General features: G+C 35.6%; 1 protein-coding gene across 1 annotated transcript in view; it reads right to left on the minus strand.

Annotated features, from left to right (window-relative positions):
- Nucleotides 1-1275: 1275 nt before the first annotated feature.
- Nucleotides 1276-26729, minus strand: part of EXO1 (exonuclease 1) — a 30595-nt gene continuing 5141 nt past the window's right edge. The window contains exons 3-14 of the mRNA XM_043962562.1: nt 24417-24536; nt 23830-23953; nt 22524-22661; nt 21797-22009; nt 20164-20351; nt 19356-19452; nt 16355-16577; nt 12397-12643; nt 9485-10046; nt 5729-5833; nt 3539-3732; nt 1276-1635 (exon numbers count right to left, since the gene is read on the minus strand). Of these exons, the coding sequence (XP_043818497.1) occupies nt 1494-1635; nt 3539-3732; nt 5729-5833; nt 9485-10046; nt 12397-12643; nt 16355-16577; nt 19356-19452; nt 20164-20351; nt 21797-22009; nt 22524-22661; nt 23830-23953; nt 24417-24536 (2353 nt within the window). The 3' untranslated portion in view covers nt 1276-1493. The remainder of the gene's footprint in view (nt 1636-3538; nt 3733-5728; nt 5834-9484; nt 10047-12396; nt 12644-16354; nt 16578-19355; nt 19453-20163; nt 20352-21796; nt 22010-22523; nt 22662-23829; nt 23954-24416; nt 24537-26729) is intronic.

Below are 26729 nucleotides of genomic sequence, written 5' to 3' on the forward strand. Positions count from 1 at the left end.
GCTTCTTTCTATCTCAATGACAGTGGCAGGAAGCAGAGAGGGAAGAGTGGGTCTAAGAATCACAATTCTTAGCCCCTTGACAATTTATCCATGAGGCGTTAATGTGCCACCTTTGCCTGAAAGCTGTTGTATTACCAGAAGCACTGAACCACATCCTTTTTAACATAGTTACTATAAATTAAACCAAGCATAAAGACATTACTGATAAATGGAAGGTTCAAAGGTTCTCAGAAGCAAATAAAGGTTAGTTTCACTGCTACAACCATTTTGGAGAACAATTTGGAAGAAGGCCCAAAGGGCTATGAAACTGTGCATATCCTTTGATCCAGCAATACCACTAGGTCTCTATCCCAAAGAATATATCAAAGTATAATATTTTCACTTTATTTGTTGTTATTTTTTCTTTCTTGTGGTTTTCCCCTTTTGTTCTGATTCTTCTTTTACAACATGACTAATGTGGAAATATGTATAACGTGATTGTGTGTATATGTATATGCACATACATACATACACATGTAAAACTTCTATCTGACTGCTTGCCATCTAGGGAAGGGGGGAAGGATAAAATCTTGGAATTCAAAATCTTACAAAAATGAATGTTGAAAACACTATTTACATGTAATTGGAAAATAAAATACTCCCAAGAAAAATAAAGAAGTTAGGTCCAGAATTTGCAGTTATATTAGTGTATCAGTTAATAATAACACTTGGTGATTTCGATTCAAAGTGTGTTCAGGACAGTGAAAACCTGGAAGATCAGGTTCAAGATTAAGGAATGAGAAAAGCTAAAAGACTTGGATAATCAGTGTTACTAGGATTTGAACTGAAGTCAGCTGAGTCAAAATACATTGCTCTTTATAGTCAACCATATACAAACTTCCATCAACCTGTGAACCCTCAGATATTTTTGTCTCTCCCTTCTTCCTGAATCACCTTGCAAATCTCTAATTATGCAGCTGCTCTAGTTTCCAAGTACTTACCTATTCCTTTGCTATGTATATATGACATTCACTTTCAACTGGGCTTGAGAGAGAATTCTAATTGAGATATCAAATAGTTTAAACTCGAAGAGTATTTGAAGGTTCTAATTATGTTCTTCATTGGAATACCACATTAAGAAAAATTGAAGTCTATTTTTACAAATTTATCAAGCAAAGGTTTCAAATACAGCTCTAAGCAGTAATTTCCAAACCATCATCACTCTGAAATCCAGACATACCCTCGAGAGCAGATTTTTAAAACTGTATGAATTTGGCTTTGAAAACTTTTTTTCCTTTTAATTTGTTGAAGTATACTTCAATAATAACTTTATAAAGTTATTCTTTGAGTTAACAGCCAAAAAAATACAAATTCAGACAAAGGGCATAATTCATATACAAAAGGTACATTTTTAACTTGGAAAAGGTCCATTTTATTGTATTAGTTTCCCCGTTCTCCTAACAGGCAGCTTCAATATATTAAGGTTCTGGAGCACACAAGAGCCAAATGGCAGTCTATATTGATTGGAATATTGCTCTCTGAACATGACTGCATTCAGGTTTATTAAATATATCCTCTTCTGTTTCTGGAGTAAGCTGGAGATTATCTTTGACTGGAGAAAGTGGCTTCTTACAGGAAGGAAGCTTTTCAGAACTTCTGCAAAATATGAGAACACAATCTCATGAAAATGTGTATTTAGATTTTTAAAGCAGGGTGAAACAAATGACAAAAAAAAAGATATTGTTCAGTTGGAAAAATAAAGGGACACAAATTGGATAAAAGTAATTTCCTACTCATATCCATGAATTGTAGTGTATATTCCATCTGATTCACTGATAGAAACCCTGTGAATCTACAAATTTGGTCTGCTTCTCAGAGGCTATTTATTTCCCCTTTTGAGTTGACCTTCCAATTTAGGTGCCTTGGGAAATAGCACAAACTATCTGGGCAGAATGACAAGGGACTTTTAGTTCTCTTTCCACTGAAGAACCTCTTCAAATACTACCACCAATCGAATCTTGCTTTGGGCTATTTGTTTAGGCATTATTTATTTATTTTTTTAACACTGTCTTTACCCATTCTTTGTATGGGTTTCTCTGAGAACTATAATCAATAGAGGAAGAATACATGAGTGATTGAGAGGGCATGGGCCTGGTATTTCATTGGGATAGGGAACTCCTGGGTGAGGAAGTACTCACAACCAATGTAGGTCAGTATTTTCTCAGCAACATATAGTCTTACACTTGAACTGAGAGGTTAAGTGCTCAGGCCAGTATGTGCAAGAGGCGAAACTTAAACCTGATTCTGACGTGAGCTTTGTACGTCACACTGACTTTCAAATACATGTTAAAACACAATTTTGGGGGCAGCTAGGTGGTGCAATGGATAGAGCACTGGCCCTGGAGCCAGGAGGACCTGAGTTCAAATCCGGCCTCAGACACTTGACACGTACTAGCTGGGCAAGTCACTTAACCCCAATTGCCCCACAAAAAAACTCCAACCAACACCCCCCCCCCAAAAAAAAACAAAAAACAACAACAACAACAACAAAACCCAAAACACAATTTTAGAATGAAGGCAGCCAGCTATCTTCATATCAAGTTTACACATGCTCAGCATCAGAAAGATTTTTTTAAATATTAGAAAAAGGTTTTTAGCTGCTAATCCAGTGTTAGATTCCATAAAGTGTGAGGTTTTGAAGTGGAAGATAGTGATTAATGAAGTTTGCATAATTTGAGTCACATCAGTAAACTATAAACAGTCATATTTCATAGTACTTTTCCTTTCTAGTTGTTTTCAGATTTTACTTTACTCTCACAGTAAACCTGTGAGAAAGAATGTTGTTGTTCGGTCATTTCAGTTGTGTCCAACTCCTCGTGATCCCATTTTGGGGGTTTTCTTGGCAAAAATACTGGAATGGTTTGCCATTTCCTTCTCTGGCTCATTACCTCAATTCCTCATCTAGAAAAACAGGTTTAAATGACTTGCCCAGGGTGACACAGCTAGTAAGTATCTGAGGCCAAGTCTGAACTTAGGCAAATGAATCTTCCTGATTCCAGGCCCAAAACACTATCCACTGTGCCACTTACATGTTATCATACAAAAGGTAAGGGAAGTGCATTAACGACTTTGTGCCCTAGTTTTCATGTGCTCTAGATAAAGAACCAGGATAAAGAGTCAAGTTTGTGACTGCAATCTTTACGCAGATGGTGGTACCAGCTATAGAAGCTGAGTTTGTATACTGCTCAGGTGCTTTCTAGAAGAAAATAAATTTCCCTAATAACAAAAGGAAGGGATAAAACACTATCAAGGAAGAGAAACAGAGTAATCTAACTATAGAAAGAAGGGGGAGGAATTTATTTTTCATTTTTGAATATTAGAAGATATACACTTTAAAAAAAAAAAAGAAGAAAAAGAAAGGGGCAGCTAGGTGGTATAGTGGATAAGTGAGTTCAAATCCGGACTCAGACACTTGACATTTACTAGCTGTGTGACCCTGGGCAAGTCACTTAACCCTCATTCCCCCTCCCAGTTCCAACACACAAAGATATACACTTACTTCTTAAATTCATAATTTTTCCAGAGTTCACTGATTTTGATCTGTAATCCTGGTTTGTTTTCAGCATTGTGATGATTTCTCTTCTGCACACTGATGAGCTTTTTGCTTAGTCCACTGACTTTGATTGGGACTAGTGGTTTGATCTTATTTGTAGAAAGAGATCCCATTGAACTTGATTTAGAGAGCCCAACAACCTATAGTTTTAAATGCCATATAACATTAGAATAGCTCCTTCCTAAATCTATAACTATCTTCAATATATTTCATACTCTATAAGCTAGCATAGAGACATGTCTTTTATTATCTTTTATAATGTCTTTTATAATCTCTGTGCAAGGTCCCCATAATCGTTCATAAATCCTATCAAGGTCGTTATTATTTTACATATTGTTTAGTTTTAAATTGACATTTTCATGATTCATTCTACTTGATTACAAATTTTAAAAGGCAGCATTCATTAGGTCTTTGTAGATTTCCTACAAATTGGACTTCAAATTATATTTGAGAAGATAAAAAAATCCAGTATAGTAGGCTTCTCCTGAAAGGGTAACTTAATAAACACAAGATGTCACTGTTCTCTTAGGAAAGTAGTGCTTCAGTGTTAGAACTATAGCATTTGCAGTCATTTAATATTTTGCTAAAAAATAAATTCATCAAAATTAAACATAAGCATCTCTACCACCAAATATTTATTGAATATTTACAATGTTATGTTAGACAATGGAGAAACTAAGAGGCATAAAATATGATCCTTGCCCTTGAGGGAATTAATCTAACTGGGGAAGAAAGAACACATGCAAACAAAAAATAAAGAGCATGTTCTGCCCTGTATTGATAAATGCAAAGTAAGTAGCGCAGGTAAGAAATACTTAAGTTCGGAGGAAAGAGCATTCATATCTAAAAGCTGGGAAGTAAGGGAAGAAGTAAGACTTAAGCTGGGTCTTGAGAAAATAACAAGAAAAAAACAGACAAGAAATGCAAAGAACATTCCAGATAAGAAAAGATGAGTAAAAATTCAGAGTGCGAATATATAGCATGCCTGAAGAGCATGCTAATAAGTAAGCTAACCTGATTGAAGCAGAAAATATTGAGAGGAAAGAAGTTAGAGAGGTAGATAGAATTGTGGAAGGTCTTGAATACACATCTGGAGCAGGATAATATTAACTTTATCCCCTGGTGGATTGATCTGGGACCCAGTTTCTGGGCATTTGGGCAAATAAAAGTACAAAAGTAATTTTTCTGGATTTTGGTGGTTATCTCATGAAAGCTAAGGGTACTTCTTTGTAGACTTAAAAAAAATCATCTTGATAGCAGTTTTCATTTCTTTTTATCTTTCTGAATTCCATTTTAACTGCTTGAAGAAGTACTTCTACCTGAGAGTATTACAATATGATTCTAATAAAAAGACTGCACCATTGGGCTCTGGGTGATCCACTGCACCAGATACAAACTAATAGATTGGATTAGAGATGGGGTAGGGAGGTTTTCATCTTTCAAAGAAACAAAGGGAAACATACTCCAAGGTTTTGAGACTGGCAACTGAAAGAATATGATATTTGAAAAATAGGGAAGTTTTTTTGGATAGGGGAATGTAGTTTTACTGGAAAGATAATGAGTTCGGTTTTAAACATGTTGACTTGGTGAAGTTCAGGACTGAAACTTAGGAAACAGGTCAGAGCTAGAGTACATTTGGGGGCAAGTCACATGGTGTTGGTAGTCTAAGGCAGTTGTATCAGACTCAGATAGAAATGGGGCAGTACATAAGGATCCCTGCAGGCCTCACATTGACTTAGAAAACCACATATAATTAACATTATCAATGTTCTGCTGTAGTTTTATTTATTTTGTTCAATATTTCCCAATTACATTTTAATCTGATTCTTGGCAGAATTTAGCATTATTGCAGGTCCAGTGTTGGACACCTCTGGTTTAAGCCATTAGTGTTGAAGCCAAGATCTCTAATAAAGAAGAGATTAAATAGAGAGTATAAAGCAAGATTACTATGACAATTACATTTGAATATTAAAGAGCTGTGTTAAATTTTGATTAATGAAAACCTAAAGAACTATCACATTGAATGATTAGCATTGACAAGCTGATAGTGATTCCTATTCTTTGCTTAGCCTTTTAAGGGCTCATTTATTCAGTGCTACAGATATTTGGATAAGATGAATAAAAAAAAAAGCTTACCTTGTTCCCTAGGGTTGCATCTTTTCTTTTTGCAAACAAAGACAAATGTAGATGAGAGCTCTGTGACCTCTGATTATCAGATGACTTAGAACCACAGTCAGATTCCTTTTATTAAAAAAAAAAAGCAATTTTTAGCATGGCATTTTTATAGATGAGCAGTCAATAAACATTTATTAAGTACCTACTATGTGCCAGGCAATGTACTAAGCACTGGGAATACAAAAAGAGGCAAAAGACAGTCCCTACTCATGGAGCTCAAAACCAGAATATAAGTAATCTATGTAACTATAAGTGTGCATAAACTTTATGTAAACATTAATTGCATGAAATTTCATGAGAAAAGCTATAAAAATAACAATAGAAAAGGAATATCTAAAAAAAAGATGATTTTCTCTCGTGATTTCATTTAAAGAAATGGCAGAAGTCTTAGGTAAAAAAAGTAAATTATAAATCCTGATAGTGTATTTTCTTTACAACATGAAAACTCTCTTGCACAATTCTGATGTCAGTTCTGTTTCAGCAGGTTGCTGAAATGCCTACTCGAACAGAACAATATTGCCTACTTTATTACTGCTGCTTTGTTACAACCTGGATAATAGTTTTCATAAATAACCAAACTTGCAAAATTAACCCTAATTCTGTTCCAAGTAACTACTTTGCCTATACCTTGTACTGCCAAGCAAAAGAAAATATAAGTATTTACCTAGGGGAAATATATAGAAATATCCTCACAAAGAGTCCTAAAATAGTTCTCAAAACAAAAAAAAAGTTACTGAAACAGAGTTCACTAAATTTCTCTTAGTTTTAACTCCTTGCTTCTCATGGGGCCCCCTCCTTGCTTTTGTTTCCTGGGCACATGAACTTTTCATAATTTTTGTATAATGTTATACCCTAAAAAACAAACAAAAAAGCAAAATCTCAACTCTCCTAGTAGTTATATCAACACAATTCACTGCCAAAGAAAACTTTTATCAACAAGTTGCAGGAAGGAAGGCTATACCATTCATTACTTGTCCTAATAATATCAGTAGAAGAGATAACTAAGTTAAATATTTAAAAAAGAAAGGCTGAGAGTAGAGTAAATTTCATGCTATTGAAACATACCACCTTCCTTAAGCTGGAAAGACAGAAGGCAAAGACAGTTATTTGCCTTTTTGTGTTCTTAGTACAGTGTCTAGCACATAAACCCTTAACAAATGCTTATTGATTGACTATGGGAGTAGAAAGGTGCACATCTATTAAAATGAATGTGTGATGTGGAAAGGGGGACATCTCTAGAAATGTTCATAAAACTTTAAAAGTAATGCTCAATCATTAAATATGGTTGTTAAAACTGCTATAAAACTCAGATCACGTAGGAACATTACTTTGAAGATATCTATTACCACTACCATTTATTTTTTATAGTAAAATCTTTTTTGTCTAGAGTCTAAACTATCAAAAAGTTCAAATGATTAAAATTTTTCCAATGCTATACAATGTGATGGCAATTTTTACAATGATAGAGATCATGGGATGAACAAACTTAGGCAGGTTAAGAATAAACACTTAGCAGAAATAAAGAGAGACAAATAATTGGAGAAATATTAACTGGTTGAGCCAATATTTTAAAAAATGATAATACTATTTCAATCAATTTACTTATTCAATACTGTATAAACTCCCAAGAGTATGTAGAAAAAATAATAACAAAATTCATGTGAAGGAACAAAAGGTCAGGAATTTCAAGGGTTAATAATGGAAAAGGTGGGAAGATTTCATTGTACAACAAAGCTGTAATCATTACAATTATTTTTTAAGAGAGAGAGAGAGAGTGTGTGTGTGTGTGTGTTAATTGAATGAAATAGATTAAGTATACAAAAAACATATAGAAGCAAATAAACACAGTAGCATAGTGTTTGATAAACCCAAAGAATTCACTATTTGACAAGAACTGCTAAGAAAACAGGACAGAAATCTGGCAGAAATTAGGTTTAGACCAATACTTCCAACCATGCAACAAGATAAGTTACAAATGGATACATAACCTAGATATAAAAGGTAGAATCTAACAACTTAGAGGAGCAAGATGTATTAATAAGGGATATATGAATAGGGAAAAAGTTCATGACCAAACAAGTGATAGGATCACACAAGTTAAAACGGACAATTTTGATTACATAAAATTAAAATGTTTTTGCACAAACAAATCTAATGTAGTAAAAATTAAAATGGAAACTGGTAACTGGGGGAAAAATCTTTGCAGCAAGTTTCTCTACTAAATACCTTGTATCATGTTTTTCTACTGCAAAAGTGCTAGGGGAGGGGCAGCTAGGTGGCAAAGTGGATAGAGCACTGGCCCTGGATTCAGGAGGACCTGAGTTCAAATTCGGCCTCAGACACTTAACACTTACTAGCTGTGTGACCCTGGGCAAGTCACTTAACCCCCATTGCCCCACAAAACAAAAAAACAAAAACAAAAACAAAATTATCACAATTAAAAGACTAATAGCCATTCCTGAATAGATAGTCAAAGGATATATGAATAAACAGTTTTCAATGAAGAAAACCAATCTATTAACAATCATAAAAGAATGCACTAAATCATCAATGATTAGAAACATGAAATTTATGCAGCTTCGAGATTCGACCTCGCATCTATCAGACTGGTAAAGATATCAATGTGACAAATGACAAATGTAGGTGGTGCTCTAGGGAAAGTTACATTAGCACACTCACTGTTGGTGGAGCTGTAAACTGATCCAGTTGTTCTGGAAAGCAATTTGGGATTATATCCAGCTATTTAGACTATGACAATAGTAGGTCTATGGCACAAAGAAATCAAAGTTAAAAAGGATTTTTGTTAAAAAAAATTAGAATCTTTTTTTTTTGGGGGGGGGGATAGCCCCAAATTGCAAACTAAGGAGCTATCTTCCTATTTGGAAATGGAAAACATGGATTTTTACTTTATTATAGGAATGATGAAATAGACAACTGAAAAAAAAAAAAGATTGTCACCAATTCAATTTGGAAAAAAAGTGTAAGGTACTCTGTATACTACTCTATGCACTATTTATGATTACCAGGAATGAGACAATTATAATATTAACTGGACATTGTGCCACACACACGGATGTACATGCATATGTACATCCATGTGTGTGCATATATAGATATGTATGTGCATATATTCTCATATATTTTTATATATGAGAAAGAAAAGTGACCTGAACTATGTTCTTTCACAAAAGGATTATTCAAGAAGACAAGAAAACTGGATGAAAAGAAATCTTAAAGTTCTGGCAACTACAAAAGATAATATAAAGTTATCAGTGTCAAGCCCCTGTGGAATATCAAATGCTAACTAAATAAAGTATATGTTATGCATCCATTTGCACTCAATAAATTTCCCCAAAAAAACTGATAGAAAATTTAGTATCCAGTGATTCCATAATTCTGGAAACTCATAAGCAGTTAAAACAAGGAAGCACACACTGGTCTAGGAGGAATACTTTGATGGGATCACAATTTCATCCCCATGGCTACTCCATCTACTGATGAGGATCACAAACCACCCACCCCATATCCCTCTCATCCTATGATTCTTAGTCAATATCTTTCCATAGAATAGACATATATTTGTATTAAGAAATGTGCTATCTTTCACAGAATCACACAATGGAAGACAGGAAAGCAACATAAGATTTGAATCTTCGTAGACAATGAAGTCATAGTCTCTAACAGATTAATATGAAAAGGCTCTATTAAATGACATACCTCTGAATCAGAATCCTTGCTTGATAGCTGAGAGAGCCTTGAGGAATCTAAACTGTTCTGTGATAGTTCCAAGCTTTCCCGAGATTGTGGAGAATATTCCATTTCAGGAATGGCACACGTTTTGTCATCTAAATCATCACTGCTTTCTTGAGACAAACTGGACATTTCATTATTATTCTTAATTAGAGGGGTTGAAGGTTCACTTCTTCGTGAAAACTGCTGCAAAACTACACTTGGAGATGGGCTAGGAGTCCTTGAAAAATCCCGAAGATTTCCTGACCAACTGAAACAACTTCGTAGTGTTCCTAAGGTGGGTGGTGAGATTGTCCTTGTGAACTTATGCTCAGAAGGTAGAGAACCATGATCAGATGCTTCATTTAGATCATCTATATTCTGATCACCTGGATTCGGAGCTCCATCTGTATCAGCAGGCTTCTGGCCATCCGTATCATCTGACACATTTAGCTCAGTCTGCATGTCAAGGACAGTAGTTTCACATAAAGGTTGGTTACCTGTTGTTTTTGCAGTGAAGTCAGCTGTGTCCATAGACTTACAGAAGAACCTAAAAGATCAAAAAAGGGAGATCCAGCTAATTGCACAGTTTCTTCCCCAAAGACAGCAAAACTCAGGACACTTACTAGTCCTGGGAAAATAACTGCAGCAGTGCTTATGAATCATACTCGAAGTTTGAGCTTTGATTCTTTTAATTTCAGTAGTTCTAAGAGGTAAATGTTTTAGGACTATTTGAGTGTTATACTTTTCCGTCACAGATCTAGAGCTGGGCAGAACCACACCACATAGCCCGACCCTTCATTTTACAGATAAGCAAACTAAGGCCAGAGAGATTAAATGAATTTGCTCCAGTTCACAGAGTTCACTTCTTATACTTGAAGACATATGCCACCTGCCTCCCACTTCCCCTGATTCTTCTTAACTTCCCCCGGATAAGCATTTCTAGTTCTTTCATCTGATCCTTACAAGGCCTGATCTCAAGGACCTTCATCATCCTGTCTGCCCTTCTATGGATTTTTTTTCACCTCATCAATGCCCTAAAATGTGGCATCTAGACTAAATATACACAATATTGTTCAGTAAACTTGTGTGGCTCCCAATACCTTTGGAATAAAATATAAACTCTGTATATAATGGAGCCAGACCAGCAAAGGTAGTGAAGGAAGTTCTTCACAATCTGGCCCCTTCTGACCTCACTTATGTTCTTATACTTTACATCTCTCTCAGAACTCTACAGTTTACCCATCGTGTCCTATTTACTGTTGTCATATATGAGACTCTATCTTGTCTCTGTCCAGGCCTTTGTACTGGCTGTCCTCCATGCCAGGAATGCTCTATAACCTCGCGTTCACTTCTTAGAATGCCCAAGTTCCGTAAAGATTCAGCTTAAGTGTCACATACTACAAAAGAGCTTCATAGTTGCTTGTTCCATGAATCCCTATTCATTCTTGTGTTTTCCTTCTGTTCATTATATCACATTTCTTCATTATATAGCTGGTTTGCACATAGTTCTTTTTCATGTTGTTCCCTTCCCCACCATTAAAATGCACAGTTTCCCCCCTTTTTTGTATTCCCTACACTTAGCAGGGTGTCTGGCACATAGCAGGTGCTTAATAAATGCTTGATGACTAACCGACAAGGCCACTGTCCTAGTTTAGGGGCTCCTAATGGGTCTCATTGCCTCCAATCTCTTCTTCTAATCCATCTTTCACATACCTTCCAGAGAGGTTTTCTTGAAATGCAAGTCTGACCACAGCGTGCCCTTAACTCAATAAATCCCAAGGGTTCCCTATTATCCCTAGGATCAAACTGAGACTCCTCTGTTAGGCATTTATACTCCTTTCCAACCTATCTTTCTTCACACTCTCCATCTAAACTGACCTTGCTGGTCTTTATGCAGGACCCTCCCCTTCCATCTCTAGGCTTCTGCACTATTCTCTCTCCTATCTGGGATGTGATTCCTCCTCCTCTCTTCTTAGAACTCCTAGTTTTCTCTGGAAAGACTTACACCAACTGATGCTGAGTGAAGTGAGCAGAACCAGGAGAATATTGTACACAGTAACAGCAACACTGTGTGATAATCAATTGTGATAGTCTTAGCTCTTCTCAGTAATGCAATGATCAAAGACAATTCCAAAAGACTCATGATAGAAGATGCTATCCACACCCAAAGAAAGAACTATGGAGTCTGAATGCAGATCAAAGGATACTATTTTCACTTTTCTTTTAAAACTTTCTCATGGTTTTCCCTTTTTGTTCTGATTCTTCTTTCACAATATGACTAATGTGGAAATTTGTTTAACATGATTGTACACATATAACCTATATTAGATTGTTTGCTGTCTCAGGGAAAATGGAGGGGAAGCAGAAAAACTTGGAACTCAAAATCTTATAAAAATGAATGTAGGGGCAGCTAGGTGGATAGAGCACCGGCCCTGGAGTCAGGAGGACCTGAGTTCAAATCCAACCTCAAGATACTTAACACTTACTAGCTGTGTGACCCTGGGCAAGTCACTTAACCCCAATTGCCTCTCAAAAAAATTAAAAAATAAAATATAAAAATGAATGTTGAAAACTATACACGTGTAATTGGGAAAAAAAATACTATTAAGTGAAAAAAAAAGGATACCTAATTTTCTTCAAAATTCTGTTCAAGCAGATCCTTCCTAGGTAATAGTGCCACCCCCATCACCTTGTATTTATTTTGTATACACTTTAACATGCATGCTGTTTCCACTGCTACAATGTAAGTGATTTGAGGGCAAGAGTCCATCTTATCTTTGTCCTTGCATCCCTAGCTACTAGGACAGTGGCTGGCACACAGAAGGCATTTAATTAATGCTTGTTAGTGATCAGCAGAGTAGAGTTGAAAAAGTAATTGATTGTTAATATGATTATACCTGCTTCTAGTCCCTGGAACCACAACTGCACCACTTTCTTCGTTTCTCTTCTGCAAAAAGGATGCAAATTTATTTCTTACTTTAGGCTGAGTATTCAAGGTTTCTTTACAGGAAATGGCATGTCCTGTGTCAGGGCTGAATGCTTCAGAAAACTTCTGTGGCTTGTTACCTTCACAGTTCTCTTTCTTGGTTTTCTTAGTATTTGAAAATGAATACTGGGATAAAAGATCATCTTCTGATAGTTCCTCTAAAGACAAACATAATTTGTGCACTTATTTAACTTAGAGCAAAAATATCCCACTGTAAATAAATGTTTTAAGAATGAATTTACTTATTTTTTATGACCAACTTCTAGTGACTAAGTTAAATGGATTGCATAAAAAGCCCCAAGAACTTTTGAATTTCACAAATGAGTAAATAAGCATGTAATGCTGGCTATATCTGCAATTACATAACGAATGACCCAAATCAAAACTCTAATACATAATTAATTTTTTACTGTTTTACAATTCTGAACGAATCCTTTAGGCACTCTGTTGGAGGCAACTTTCCACACACAAATATAAATGGCCCCATGGTAATGAGACATCTAAATAAAGAAAACATAAACATAATAATTTATAAGCAAATATGTGATTAATTTAAATGGTATAGTTTTCATAACAGTTTGGATGCCATATGCTATATTTTAAGTGTATTTTTTTTGGAAAGTACATGGTATGATTGCATCATGTAGTTACACCTCCAATTTCAAATCCATTTGTTTGTCAGTATTTATTAGTATGCACACTAATCTTGAGTGGACAGAGAAAAGATGAAAGGCAGATATAAAGATAGGGCCATCTGCTTCAAGGAGCTTATAGACTAATGGAGATGACATATCTCAATGCAGAAAAAGAATAAGTGTCCTAAGACATGCAAATAAAGCATAATGGAAAAGGAGGTAGAGATTACTTCTAGTTGAGGCAGGGAAAAGATCAGAAAAGACTTTAAAGAGGAGATAGCATTTAAGCTACATCATGAATTCTGGGTAGGATTTGTACTAGACAGATAGGAAAAGGTACAGAATTCTAGGCAGAGAGAATAGAAGAGGCAAAGAAAGAAATTGTTAGGCTAGGAGCTATTTTGGTTTTGCCTTTGTATTCTTAGCACCTAGCATATACTAAGGGATTAATAAATGTTTGTTGAATATAATTGAATAGTTGGAAATATAGGTGAAAGCTAAATCATGGAAAAATTTGAAGGTCAAGGTAATACCTTAGACTTTATTCTGAAAACACTGAGTAACATTTTTTTTTAAATAAAAGAGTAAAACAGCTTAGCACTATGCTTTAGGAATATTAATTTGCCAACAGATTGTGGGATAGACTATAAAAAGTGGAAGCTATGTTATGTAGTTAAAAGAGCATTAGATATTGAATCAGGAGATCTGGGTTAGAATATGGGATGAGACACCAGCTGTATGATCTATATCATGTAGCTGTTCTGAGCTTTGGTTTCTTCATCTGTAACATCTGGCAGTTTGACTAGATGACTGCCAAGATCTTTTCTAGCACTGATGTTCTATGACTTAACAAAATCAGTTAAGGGAAGTTCACAGTAATCCAAGCTACTGGGATAAGGGGACTTTAGCCAGAGCAGGGGTAATGGGAATGCAAAAGAAGAAATGGATACATGAGTGTGTAGAAGAGCAGAATTGTCAGGATTTGGTGACTGAGAAAAAGAGTAAAAAATGGACATATGAAGTTTGGAGCCTTTGAGAGACAGTTTGGAAAGAGGAAGAATCTGAGGCCTTAGTGGAACATCTAAATAATGTCTAGTATACAACTAGGAATGTAGGAAGAAAACAAGAGGAACCATGGGAGTCAGAAGGAATAATCAGAGGTGGGGAAACCAGGTGAGAGTACAGCATCAAGGAAGCTAAGGGAAGAGTTTGAGAAGAAAGGAAGTGGTGACCAACAGTGTAAAATATTGCTGAAGTATCAAGGATGAGAACTAAGAAAAAGCGATTGGATTTGGTGACTGGACTATCACCAATGACCTTTAAGAAAGCATTTTCAACTTAATACCAGGAACAAAAACAAATTAATGACAGTAACTAAATCTCAGTTTTGTCTTTTACAGGAGACAGACAGCAGTCAGCCCAGTGGATAGAACACTGGACCTGGAGTCAGGAAGACCTGAGTTAAAATACAACCTTAGACACTGTGACCCTAAAGGGTCACCTGTCTGCCCTCAATTTCTTCAACTGTAAAATGGGAACAATAGAACAATAATTCTTCAGGTGGTTGTGAGGATAAAGAGATAATATTTGTAAAGTGCTTTGCAAACCTTAAAACGCAACATAAGTGCTAGCTATTATTACTATTACATTCCATCCTCAAACAAGTATGAAAGCTTTTTACTTTTCTAATGGAAAAAGGATATACAAGTTTTCTCCTCTCTTTTCTTTTGTCATTTAAATCCTCTGGGGAAAGAGAATGAGGTAGGTTAGAAGCTCTGATGGGGAGGCTAGGTGGCGCAGTGGTTAAAGCACCGGCCCTGGATTCAGGAGTACCTGAGTTCAAATCCGGCCTCAGACACTTGATACTTACTAACTGTGTGACCCTGGGCAAGTCAATTAACCCCGTTGCCCTTAAAAAAAAAAAAAAGAAGCTCTGGTAATATAAGAGAATACCTGGCCTCTAGAATCAGTAAAAAGATGGCCTAAGAAGAGATGAAGAACACGGATCTCCCACTGCTCCTTCCCTTTATCCCTTATTGCTTATACCAGTGTAGACAAGCTCTGAAAGTTAGGTAAAAAGTGGGAAAAGGGTATGGATATGACAAATCATCATTGCTATTTTAAAATATCTGAACATGGAGAGGGGTGAGACATTGTTTAATTCTGTGAAGGAAAAGCCAGAGCCAATAATTTTAAGTTACAAGGAGGCTGATTCTAGCTCAATATAAGGAAAGGACTTAGCAATTAGGGCCATCTACAGGGTGGGCCAAAAGTCATAAAGGGGTCTAATGTTTAAATAACTTTCTGAAAATTATTTTTTATTTTTGGTCATTTATGAGATTTGATTTTTCAAATGTATGTAAATTCATTTTCTATATATACCATATATGATGCTATGATATTGTAAATTAAAAACAAAAAATAAAGTAGTTATTAAATACTTGTGACTTTTGGCCCACTCTGTATAAATGGAAACAGCTATTTCAAAATAGTTTCCTGATATTGTCAGTGTTCAAGTGTTCATAGATGACTTTTATGACAGGATAACTGTAGAGGACTGCTGCTTTAGGCAGAAGCCTGAATTCAGTGAATTTTAAGTTCTCTCCTAACCCTAAGATTCTATGATTTTACAATAACTTCAGGGTATAGACATTATTAAAATCTAAACAATTGTATTTGGATTATTTTTTATTAGAGTCAACTAACATCTGAATAGCTATTCTCATTGTGTGCATATGTTTGTGCCTCTGTGTGTCTGTGCCTGTATATAATATGAAAGTTTTGGGAAACCAGTTAAATAAGGATGACCTAACCCAAAAACGCACCTCCAAATTTTATTTATTAAGTACCTACTATCTGCTTATCTATGATAAGCACTCTAGTCCTTAAGGAGATTACAATAAATGAGGAAGACTCAGGGTCAAACAGTGATAAAGTTAATATATTGGCTTGTAGTTAAATAAGTTTGTTACTTAGATTTATAAAACAAAAGTAAAAGTCATATAAAAGGATTTAATTAATTGCTTATATGGTTAATATGTATAAATTGCGCAAGGAAAGAAAACAGGAAAGGACAGGATATGGGGCTTAAAATGTAAAGTTAAAACATCAAAAAACAATCTCAACCAACTGAAAAGTAACTGGTTACAAAAACCCCCAAAACAAATCAATGAGGCTTTCTGGTACTATTATTATATTATTCTCAGAAATGTTCCACAAAAGCAAAATACTTACCACTTCTTAGTCTTTTTATAAATAGCTTCTTCTTTGGAAGATTTAGGCCCTTAGTACTAATAATTCTCTCAGTGCCTGCAGTAGTACATCTCTCTTGTAAAGTATCTGAAACAACATCTAATTTAGGTGTAGAGCAATGGTTCCTATTCCAAATGCTATTCACATTCAATGACTTCTGACTAGGAGCTCTGTCATTCCACCCTTGACTTCTTGACTGGTGAGGCTAGGAAATTAAAAAAAAAAAAACCACAAAACCCATGTGAAGGGGAGAAGTCAACTTAATTTCCTTCTCTAATCAATATAAATCATACATATGAAGTACATAAATTTGATAAGTTACCTTTATAAAGAACAGCTGTTGAAGATACATCTGCCCTCTATTGACATTTTCTACTTTGGCAGCCCTACACTTTCCATTAAATAACTTGTGTTCCTAAGTCTGGTTCTTTTCAATGAAGTATAAATGACCTTGATTGCTCATCTCTAAGAAATGAAGAACAGGCCTGCCTAAAGAAAACCTTTTCATAAGTGCTACTGCAAAAAGATTCCCTGAAAATGTTATTTTTTTTTAATTTGAAGAATGATTTAGATAAAATATGAACTATGACAGCATTTTAATAATTTTCTGGTGATAAGCAAGCCACTACTTAAACATTAAATTCAGTTTGGAATAGACTTCAAAATATGCTTATTTTATCCTTGTGAAAACTAACATCATAAAACAACATATGTGTATCAGCTTTTCCTCTTCTAGACTTTGGTTTAGGTTAAAAAATATATTTTAATTATAAAAGTGTAATTCATGTTAAATTCGCATATGGTATATTTCTATTCTCCACTATTAAACAAAAGATTCTCGTAGGACAATATATACATATTGTGTAAGAGAAGACAACTTAGCAGGTCAGTCAATGTATATAAACTAGGAGAATGACTTAAAATAGTGCAATAATAGTTTCCCAAACTATTATTTATATAGGATGGTTGCACAGCATGATATGGTAGAAAGAGCACTGGGTTAGGGGTCAGCAACTTTAGAACTGCATTCCAGTTTGGCAATTAGAGGCAGTGTGGAGGAGTAGCTTGAGTGCTGGTCTTAGGAACAAGAAGATTGGGTCCGAATCCTATATTAGATACTTATTAGCTATGTGAATTTTCCTTATCTAAAAATTGAGGGGGTTGGATTTGATGACTTCTAAAGTCCCTTCCAAGCCAAATCTAGACTTTTTATCTTATGAGTCAATAGTCAGTTTATTTCTCTTGGCCTCAGTTTCCTCATATGTAAAGTTAGGGGTCGGAACTAGATTATTTCTAAGGTGTTTTTTAGTTTTAAATTTCACGATCCAGATAGCATGAGGGTTTTATTGACAAAAAATGATTAAGTATTTATGACAAAAGGTTAAAATGTAGAAAGATAAATCTGGACTGATGTGGTGGAGCTTATTTGATTGGAGGTGTAAAAAGAGAAGAATTATATGGCCTGATATATAATGACAAAGAATTTTTTTTTTCTTGGTATACATGTAGGAAGAAGAAGAGGAAGAACAGAATTCTGGATTTTTGAATACTTGTGGCTCTAGTAAAACTACACTACTCAAAGACACCATGCTCCGTGATGTCCTTATAAATTTGTCAGTCTTAAGTAACTTTAAGCCCCACAAATGTCAATAACAATACTGAGCTGAAGTTGGAAAAGATTCTAAAGATCATCTAATCAAAAGCTTCTTAAACTTAAATTGAGTTGTGTAACTGAATGTGTGTGTGTGTGTGTGTGTGTGTGTGTGTGTGTTGGGGGGGGGGGAGATCCACAAAAAATTTGGCAACAGTAAAAGGTTATGTATACCTATATACCTGGGGTCGGATAAAAATTTTTCTTGCAAAAAAGTGATCATGAGTGGAAAAAATTTAAGAAGCCCTGATCTAATCCAACTTCCTCATTTTGCAGGGGAGTCAAATCAGTGTGTCAACAGCATTTATTTAAGTGTCCACTGTGTGCCTGGCCATGTTAAGTGAGAGGGATATAAAGAAACACAAAACCCGATGCCTGGCCTCAAATAAGCTTATAGTCTAAGGGGGAGACAAGATACATATGGGGTAAATTGAAGATAATCAATAAAGGAAAAACACTGGCACTAAGGGGAATTGGGAAAGGTTTCCTCCATAAAGTGGAATTTTAGCTGGGACTTGAAGGAAGTCAGGGAAAGCAAGAGGCAGAGATGAGAAGGGAGAGAACAAAGATTTAAGTCTTGAATAAATTAATATATAGATCAAAGTAATATAGGTAGGGGGTAGCTAGGTGGCGCAATGGATAGAGCACCGGCCCTGGAGTCAGGAGTACCTGAGTTCAAATCTGGCCTCACACACTTAACACTAGCTGTGTAACCTTGGGCAAGTCACTTAACCCCAATTGCCTCACTTAAAAAAGTAATATAGGTAGGAAACATCTTTTGGAAGTGAAAATAAGAAGGTTGGTCAAGGGGACAGAAGTTGGCCAGTCAATCAACCACCATCTTTAAAATGCCTGCTATGTGTCAGGTACTGTGCTAAGTGCTCACTGGTCAGATAAGTTCAGGAGAAAGAGCAAAGGAGAAAGTTACAGAAGACAAAGGAAATTCCAAAAAGTAGTTAGATCAAGAGTATTAAATATCAACAAAGAAGTCAAGATGAGGATAAGACAAAAACCCAAACAACTGTGGTATAGCATAAACCCAAATAAAAAATGATCTCATGAACATGTTTGCTAATGTAAAATATAACCATATAGTGCCTTAAGGTTATTTTTTTCCCTGTGGATAGACAATGTAACATCTACAAAAACAACATGTAACAAAGCAAAGAAAGTTGTTCACTTCTAACCCTACAGTAAAAAACCAAAAGCTTTTTACTGTCATTCAAAATTAAGATCTAGTTTGGTAAATATTTGCCAAATGAAGACAATGGTACACTTCCAGAAATGTATCTGAAATCTACTTTTTTGCAAAGTACTAAAAAAAAAAGTTACCGTAGCAGTATCTGGGTTATAGTCATCAATTTGTTCCATTGTATTTATATCTTTATTACCAAGTGCAATTTGAAAGGCAGTGGTATCATCAATATATCTAAAAGTCAATCAGATTAAGGAAAATCATTGAACCTCATTATCTACTATAGAGAATTCTACATTGCAATAGGGGATATTATCTGCATTGACTAACTGAAAAATCTATAAATATGACAAAAATCACATATTTAGTATACACAACAATATCACCAAATTCTTATGCCAAGTTCTTGTTCATTTGTTTACATGAGTGGGATGAAGAAGGCAGGAAGGAAAGGATATCCGGAGGTTCTAGAGCCCTGGAGGACAGGGTATCTGAGGGTTCCTGAATGAAAAAGGACAGTCCAGGCAGGTGAATGTGACCTCTCCTACTGTATCCCACACCCTCAAATACCTCTCTTGGTCACCTTAGTTGCCATAAAACCAGTATCGATTTTGATATGTGTGAACTATGTCAATGACACCAGGATTACATGATATTACTCTCATTAGTCTTCATTTTAAAAAATGTTACCTATCCAACTCCAAGTAAATGTAAAAATTATTTATGTGCAGCTGTTGAGAAGCGATTATTTATAAAAGAAGTTTCCTCTAAACTGTTTCCCTGAAAGAGTAACTAAAACAGATTTAAAAATAAAAGATTTATGTATTAAGAAAGTAAAATTAAGACCTAACTTCTCTTATGCTAGAATGTTACAATGAAAACATTACCATAAAAGTATAGATGAAAGAAATAGTGAAATTCCACCATTTGGTTCACAAAGGATACTGCCCTGCATAGTGTAGTGCCTGTGGGTCAATGTCATCTTCATAGGCATTAAGAGGAACAAGTTTCCTTTTGATGGGATCAAAAACTAGCTGATAAAGAAAAGTGTTGTTGGCTCGAATAAATCCCTTGATATACTCTTCTGGAACTGTTATATTCATCTTAAGATAATGCCCGATTTTCTTGATAACCTAATAATAGATATCAAAATGTTACTCATCTTCAACTAAACAAGAAAACAATACCTCTGAGGTTCTAATACTGTATTTAATTGTAACTAGGAAAGATAAGAAAATAATATTGGTTTATTCCTGCATAAACAGCTACAGACAGATAAGATTAAATGACTGTCTACTAAGGTACAAGAATGTAAACTGAAATAAAATGCTTTATTTCATTCCTTTCTTTCTCAATTCAATAACAAAATATTGATGAAAACTAATGTCAAAATAATAATAGCTACCCTTAGTTTCCATTTCTTCAATAAACATATATATATATATTTTAAAGTGAGGCAATTGGGGTTAAGTGACTTGCCCAGGGTCACACAGCTAGTAAGTGTTAAGTGTCTGAGGCCGGATTTGAACTCAGGTCCTCCTGAATCCAGGGCTGGTGCTCTATCCACTGCGCCACCTAGCTGCCCCAATATATATATATATTTTAAAAATCTCTACTCTCAAAAGCTCTTAGGCTAAGGATGGTCAACTATTTTGTTGAATTCCCCAAAGATTATTTGCACTGTCTTAAATAGTAAAACTATATTAGTGGATAAAGAGACAGATGAATTTAGTTGTTTTGGGGGAAAATGAACAAATTTATAAAGGCAACAAAAAACTGCAAAGACAATTAAGGATTTGTAATTATAAAAGAATCAATTCTATCCTTGATTCTACAGAATATCTACATTTAGGCCTTTCAGTTTGGATAGCCCCCCCCCCTTTTTTGTGAGACAATTGGGGTTAAGTGACTTGCCCATGGTCACACAGCCAGTAAGTGTCAAATGTCTAAGGCCGAATTTGAACTCAGGTCCTCCTGAATCTAGGGCCGCTGCTCTATTCACTGCGCACATAGCTGCCCCTGGATAGCCCATTTTTTGAAAACAGAAAATAATACTTCATCTCATACTCAGGCATAAATTAATATTAAAAACATTAAGAGGTTCTTGACAACTAATTTGAGATGCATTACGTTGATAAAGATAATGTATGAATCTGAAGCTTTAGAAAAATGCAGTACCATGTTCTAAAGGATATTCCAGTACATAAGACCATTACCTATTGAAAATTGATAAATGGGGGCAGCTAGGTGGCGCAGTGGACAAAGCACCGGCCCCGGATTCAGGAGTACCTGAGTTCAAATCCAGCCTCAGACATTTGACACTTACTAGCTGTGTGACCCTGGGCAAGTCACTTAACCCCCATTGCCCAATAAAAAACAAAAACAAAAAATGAAAATTGATATATATTATTATAAACCAGGAAGTGTGATGCTAAGGTTCTATGCAGCACACTACAATGCCTCTCAGATGTACTGGAACATTTCAAATTTATCTTCCTCCAATTGGTTTATTCTATTACTGAAAAAAAAAAAACTAGCCTCAGAGAACAAAGTTTGAACTGAGTAAAATGATGAGTACCTTTATAATGTCAGGATTATTGGCTATTTTTAGTAGTTTGCATGCCTTGGCTAAACCAATTCCATGGAGTGATGAGAGATAGTCACAGCCTGACAGAATGCACATGTAACGAAATTTTTCTTCTGTGAACACATCCCCAAGCTGCCTGCACATTCCTAGTCGAGCTTGATCAATTTCTAATCCATTTCCAAGCTTGTCCATTTTTAAAATCACCTTAAGTGAGGTGGAAGGAAGAAAACTGTTAATTCTCAAACAGCCATTTTTCTTATTTAAACCTCATTCACAATACCACTAAAATGCAGAAAGGGAAACTGAGGGACAGAAGTGACTTACTTAGGGATTCACAGCTGGTGCCTTAGCTAGAACTAGAATCCAGATGTTCTGACTCATCCAGTATTCCTTAAATCTCACCATACTGATTCTCTTACCTCAGGATTATTGTGACAATTAAATAAAATATGTGAAGACATTTTTAAAGAACACAAAGCACCATGAGGTAAAGATAATAGATCTCAAATCTTGAGGATTTACTGGAAAAGCACCAAAATTATACAAATTCTCAAGCAAATAACAAAAAAATTTTAAACACAAAGACATATTGTGAACTTCCTTCATTAACATTCTATATAAATGTTTTAAGTGCAAGTAATAAATCAAGTAGTTCTCTTCAATATCTATACTATCAACCAAGACAATAAAAGAAATCTTAGGATGAATTTTGAAATACCTTTTTACACCCAAAAGCTAGAAGGTCAGAGTCCTCTGTGATTATAGCATGTACAACCCCAGTTTTATTAAGATAGGCCAACTGTGCATCAGCTTCATAGGGAGCAACTATGCAATCCACTCCCTGGGATCGTGCAGCCTAAACAAAGAGATCAATATGAAGAGTGAGCAAGGTACCACGAACCTACCTAGTTTGTAATACTGACTGTATCAATAAGCATAGAAATTCAGTGTTCAAGCTATAATAGATGATTTTAAGTTAGAAGGGAGCTGTACTGTACTGTACATAGTTGTACAGTAGTATATCAACTATAACTCCTATCACACATAAGACCATTTTATTATCAGTCTAGATGTTAATGAAGTTGTAATTTTTGAGACAGTTTCCTTTGGAGTAGAAATTCTCCTTATTTGGTGTCTGTAGAAGGAAATTCTTTCCCTTTCTCTACCAACAATAATTAAGAAAATAGGGCGGCTAGGTGGCACAGTGGATAGAGCACCGGCCCTGGAGTCAGGAGGACCTGAGTTCAAATCCGGCCTCAGACACTTAACACTTACTAGCTGTGTGACCTTGGGCAAGTCACTTAACCCCAATTGCCTCACTAAAAAAAAAGAAAAGAAAAGAAAAGAAAAGAAAGCAATATATATGTTTGAGGAAAAAAGGAAATCGCTTTTTTTTTGGGGGGTGAGGCAATTGGGGTTAAGTGACTTGCCCAGGGTCACACAGCTAGTAAATGTGACAAGGGTCTGAGACCAGATTTGAACTCAGGTCCTCCTGAATCCAGGGCCAGTGCTTTATCCACTGTGCCACCTAGCTGTCCCCTGGAAATCACTTTTTTAAAAAAATAAAGTTCTTTCTAATTATCCAACTTATAAATAAATAAACAAAATAAGTGGATAAAAGGAGTTTCCTGACCCACTCTTTTCCCAGAGCACAAGACTCCAGGCAGAGCCTTCTTCAATGGGACAAGCAGGCCTCCAAAAATATTCCATTTCATTCAAGCTTTATCCTAATTCTCAGAATTTTTGTATAATAACTCTAATTGGTCCTTGTAACTTTTATTGCACAGTACAGAGCTTCACACAAATCAGGGGCTTAATAGATGTTTGTTAAATCAATTTTCTTTCTTCCTTGGATACCTGTCTTTGAAAGTCTCTTAAAAGAGTTCTTTCCTACAGGATGCTCCCAGGACATTTTTTATCTTCTTTTCTATTACACTCACCCTCCAACAAATTCCAATGGTTTATAGTTAATTTTAACATTAAATCAGCATAATAACTCATTTATTATAAACATTATGGCTTACTTTAATTACTTGGTGGGCCATGCTATGTGTGATATTGACAGAACGGGCAAAGCATTCCCTGGCTTCTGTAAGTTTTCCCTCGCGAAGGAGCTGTTTCCCCTTTAGAAGGTTGGTCTGACGTCTTCTGCAGGTGAACATAATATTAACCATTTTCGATAACCTTAATTACACCAGCATATGATATGTGCAACAACTTGAAAACAACTTGAGGGCAAGTACAATGTCTTATATTTCTTAAGTATGTCTCAAAAAAGCACAATAGCACTGCAAATAGCAGACACTTAATAAAAGGTTTTTAATTACAATAGTTTATGTATCTCAGGGGAAAAAAGAAATCTCCTGATGTCATCTTTCTGTCAGACAAGGAAAAAAACAAGACCCTAAATTAGTCAACCATCTTCCACAATGAATAGTTTGCTATTTCTGGCAATTTTGTTGTTCAATTATTGATTGCCTAATTTCGAATTGAATCAAGCTCAGTCAATAGAGGACAACCACAACAAAGTTTCCCAAAATCAAAATTGGGCAAATAAATGAATTTATGGTCAGAGAGAAAAGGAAATACTAAGATAAAGGAAATAACTTACTCTCTTCGAGACTTTTCTACTTCTTTTTTAGATGGTAAGGTACAGCCATCAAATACCAGAACGGGTTTGATTCCATGAGACAGGAGCATACTTACAAATTTCATACAAAATGCTACATACCTGTGAAGAGAAAAAAAATAGTTTAGCACATACATTGTTAGCCTTAAGATTGAAAACATATATAAATATCAAATATTATTGAAAATAAAGGCTTCTGGGGCAGCTAGGTGGCACAGTGGATAAAGCACCAGCCCTGGATTCAGAAGGACCCGAGTTCAAATGCGACCTCAGACACTTGACACTTACTAGCTGTGTGACCCTAGGCAAGTCACTTAACCCTCATTGCCCCGTAAAAAAAAGAAAAAGAAGAAAGAAAAGGGAAAAAAGCAAAGAAAATAAAGGCTTTTTACTCAAAAGACTATGCTTTACAAATTCATTTGCATAACATTAAAACTGAAAAGAAGTAAAGGAAGAAAAGAACATGGAAAGAGCTAGAAGTTAACTAAACTAGATTGTTCCACATGAAATGGAACACATTTGTTGGCATATATAATCATTGAAGACAGTGGAAAACATCATTTTAATACAATATGCCAGGTATTATAGGAGGAAGTAGTTATAGGAGTTAGTTATATGAGGAAGCAGAAATGGCACTTAAATAAATGAAGATAGTAAGAACAGCTGCAATTTACCAGATACGCATATAAAACTGTTCCTGGGCCAGACTATTTTTTTACTGTTACTTCCCCTAAGAATGCTTTATTTCAGCCATTCTAGCTTACTTGCTGTTCCACACGCACAACATACCATCTCCCACCTCCGTGCTTTTGCACATGATGTACTTCAAGTGTAGAATGATCTTCTTTCTCACCTTTACTTCCCTCTTGGAATTCCTAGTTCCATTAAAGGGTTAACTCAAGTGCCATCTATTATATGAAGCCCTTCCTGATCCCCCAATTGTTAATGCACTCCCTCCAATTAGTTTCTGTTTTCTTAAAGTACTTTATATTTACTTAACTGTGTACAGGTTGTTTCCCCCAGCAAAATGTAATGTCCTTGAGGTCATGGACAGTTTTCATTTTTATCTTTTTATCTACAAAGCCTACCATATTGCCTGGTACATAGGAGGCACTAAATAAATGATTGTTGACTTGAATTGTTGAATGTAATTTAAAAAGCACTTAGGGACTGAAGTTATCTCAACAAATATAAGCTTTCCCCATCTCTCCCTGCAAACCTCCCCTCAAACAAAACCAAACCCCACAGATTGGTATTAAAGAAACAAAAGATAAATGAGAGTAGCTAAGTGGCACAGTGGATAAGAGTGCCAAGCCTGGAGTCGGGAAGATCTGAGTTCAAATCCAGCCTCAGAAACTTACTAGCTAAGTCACTTAACTGTGTTTGCCTCCGTTTCCTTATCTGTAAAATGAGCTGGAGAAGGAAATGGCAAACCACTCCAGAATCTTTGCCAAGAAAACCCCAAATGGGGTCACAAAGATTCAGACACAACTGAAACAGCAAGGTCTGTGAAATGTTTAATACACATTATCTAATTTTATCCTCACAAACTTATGAAGTAGGTATCATTACCCCCATTTTATAAACTAGAAAACTGAGCCTCAGAGACGTAACTTATACCTTGCCAGATAACTAGTAAGCATTAGAAATGAAAACTGAACTGAAGCCTCTCCTGACTGCCATTTCAATGCTCTGACACCGTATTATGCTGCCTCTCTCAATGTGTCCATGTACATATCAAAGTTAGCTTTGCAGATATGTTTTTTTGTGGACAATTTTCCACAGCTCTTAACAGCTTCATAGTCATACAAGCAAAGTACAGAAAATAAAAGATCCTACCAACTCTGTTTATTGGCCAAAAAAAACCCCAAACAAAACATCCAATGTGGTGGAATAAAACAATTTTAAAGGCATTCTTCAAACAAGATATCTCCCATATATGATGTTAAGATCAAACAAGATTCCTTGAGAGATGCAACCACGAATGCTACCTTTGTCAAATGTTTCTTTGCTTATCAATATATATTGTGGTAAAAATTATTTGTGGTAAAGATATAGAAAATCCAGCTTATTGGAAGTTTTAGCTGAATCATGAGAGATTGCGCATGCTACTGAGCAGCTTTTGAAGGACCTCCTTTTTTGGGGAGGAGAACTTCCAGTACACGGACTTAAAAGTGAGGGCAGGAACGGAAGTTGGGGTTCTCTGGCTGTTAAACTTAGCTGTGGCGGCTCTCGTGGGTGAGAGGATTTCAGAAACATGTGGTTGGTGTTCAGCTTTGGGTGTGTTAGTTCTTG

Source organism: Dromiciops gliroides, chromosome 4 (assembly GCF_019393635.1).
Source record: "Dromiciops gliroides isolate mDroGli1 chromosome 4, mDroGli1.pri, whole genome shotgun sequence".
Taxonomy (NCBI): Eukaryota; Metazoa; Chordata; class Mammalia; order Microbiotheria; family Microbiotheriidae; genus Dromiciops; species Dromiciops gliroides.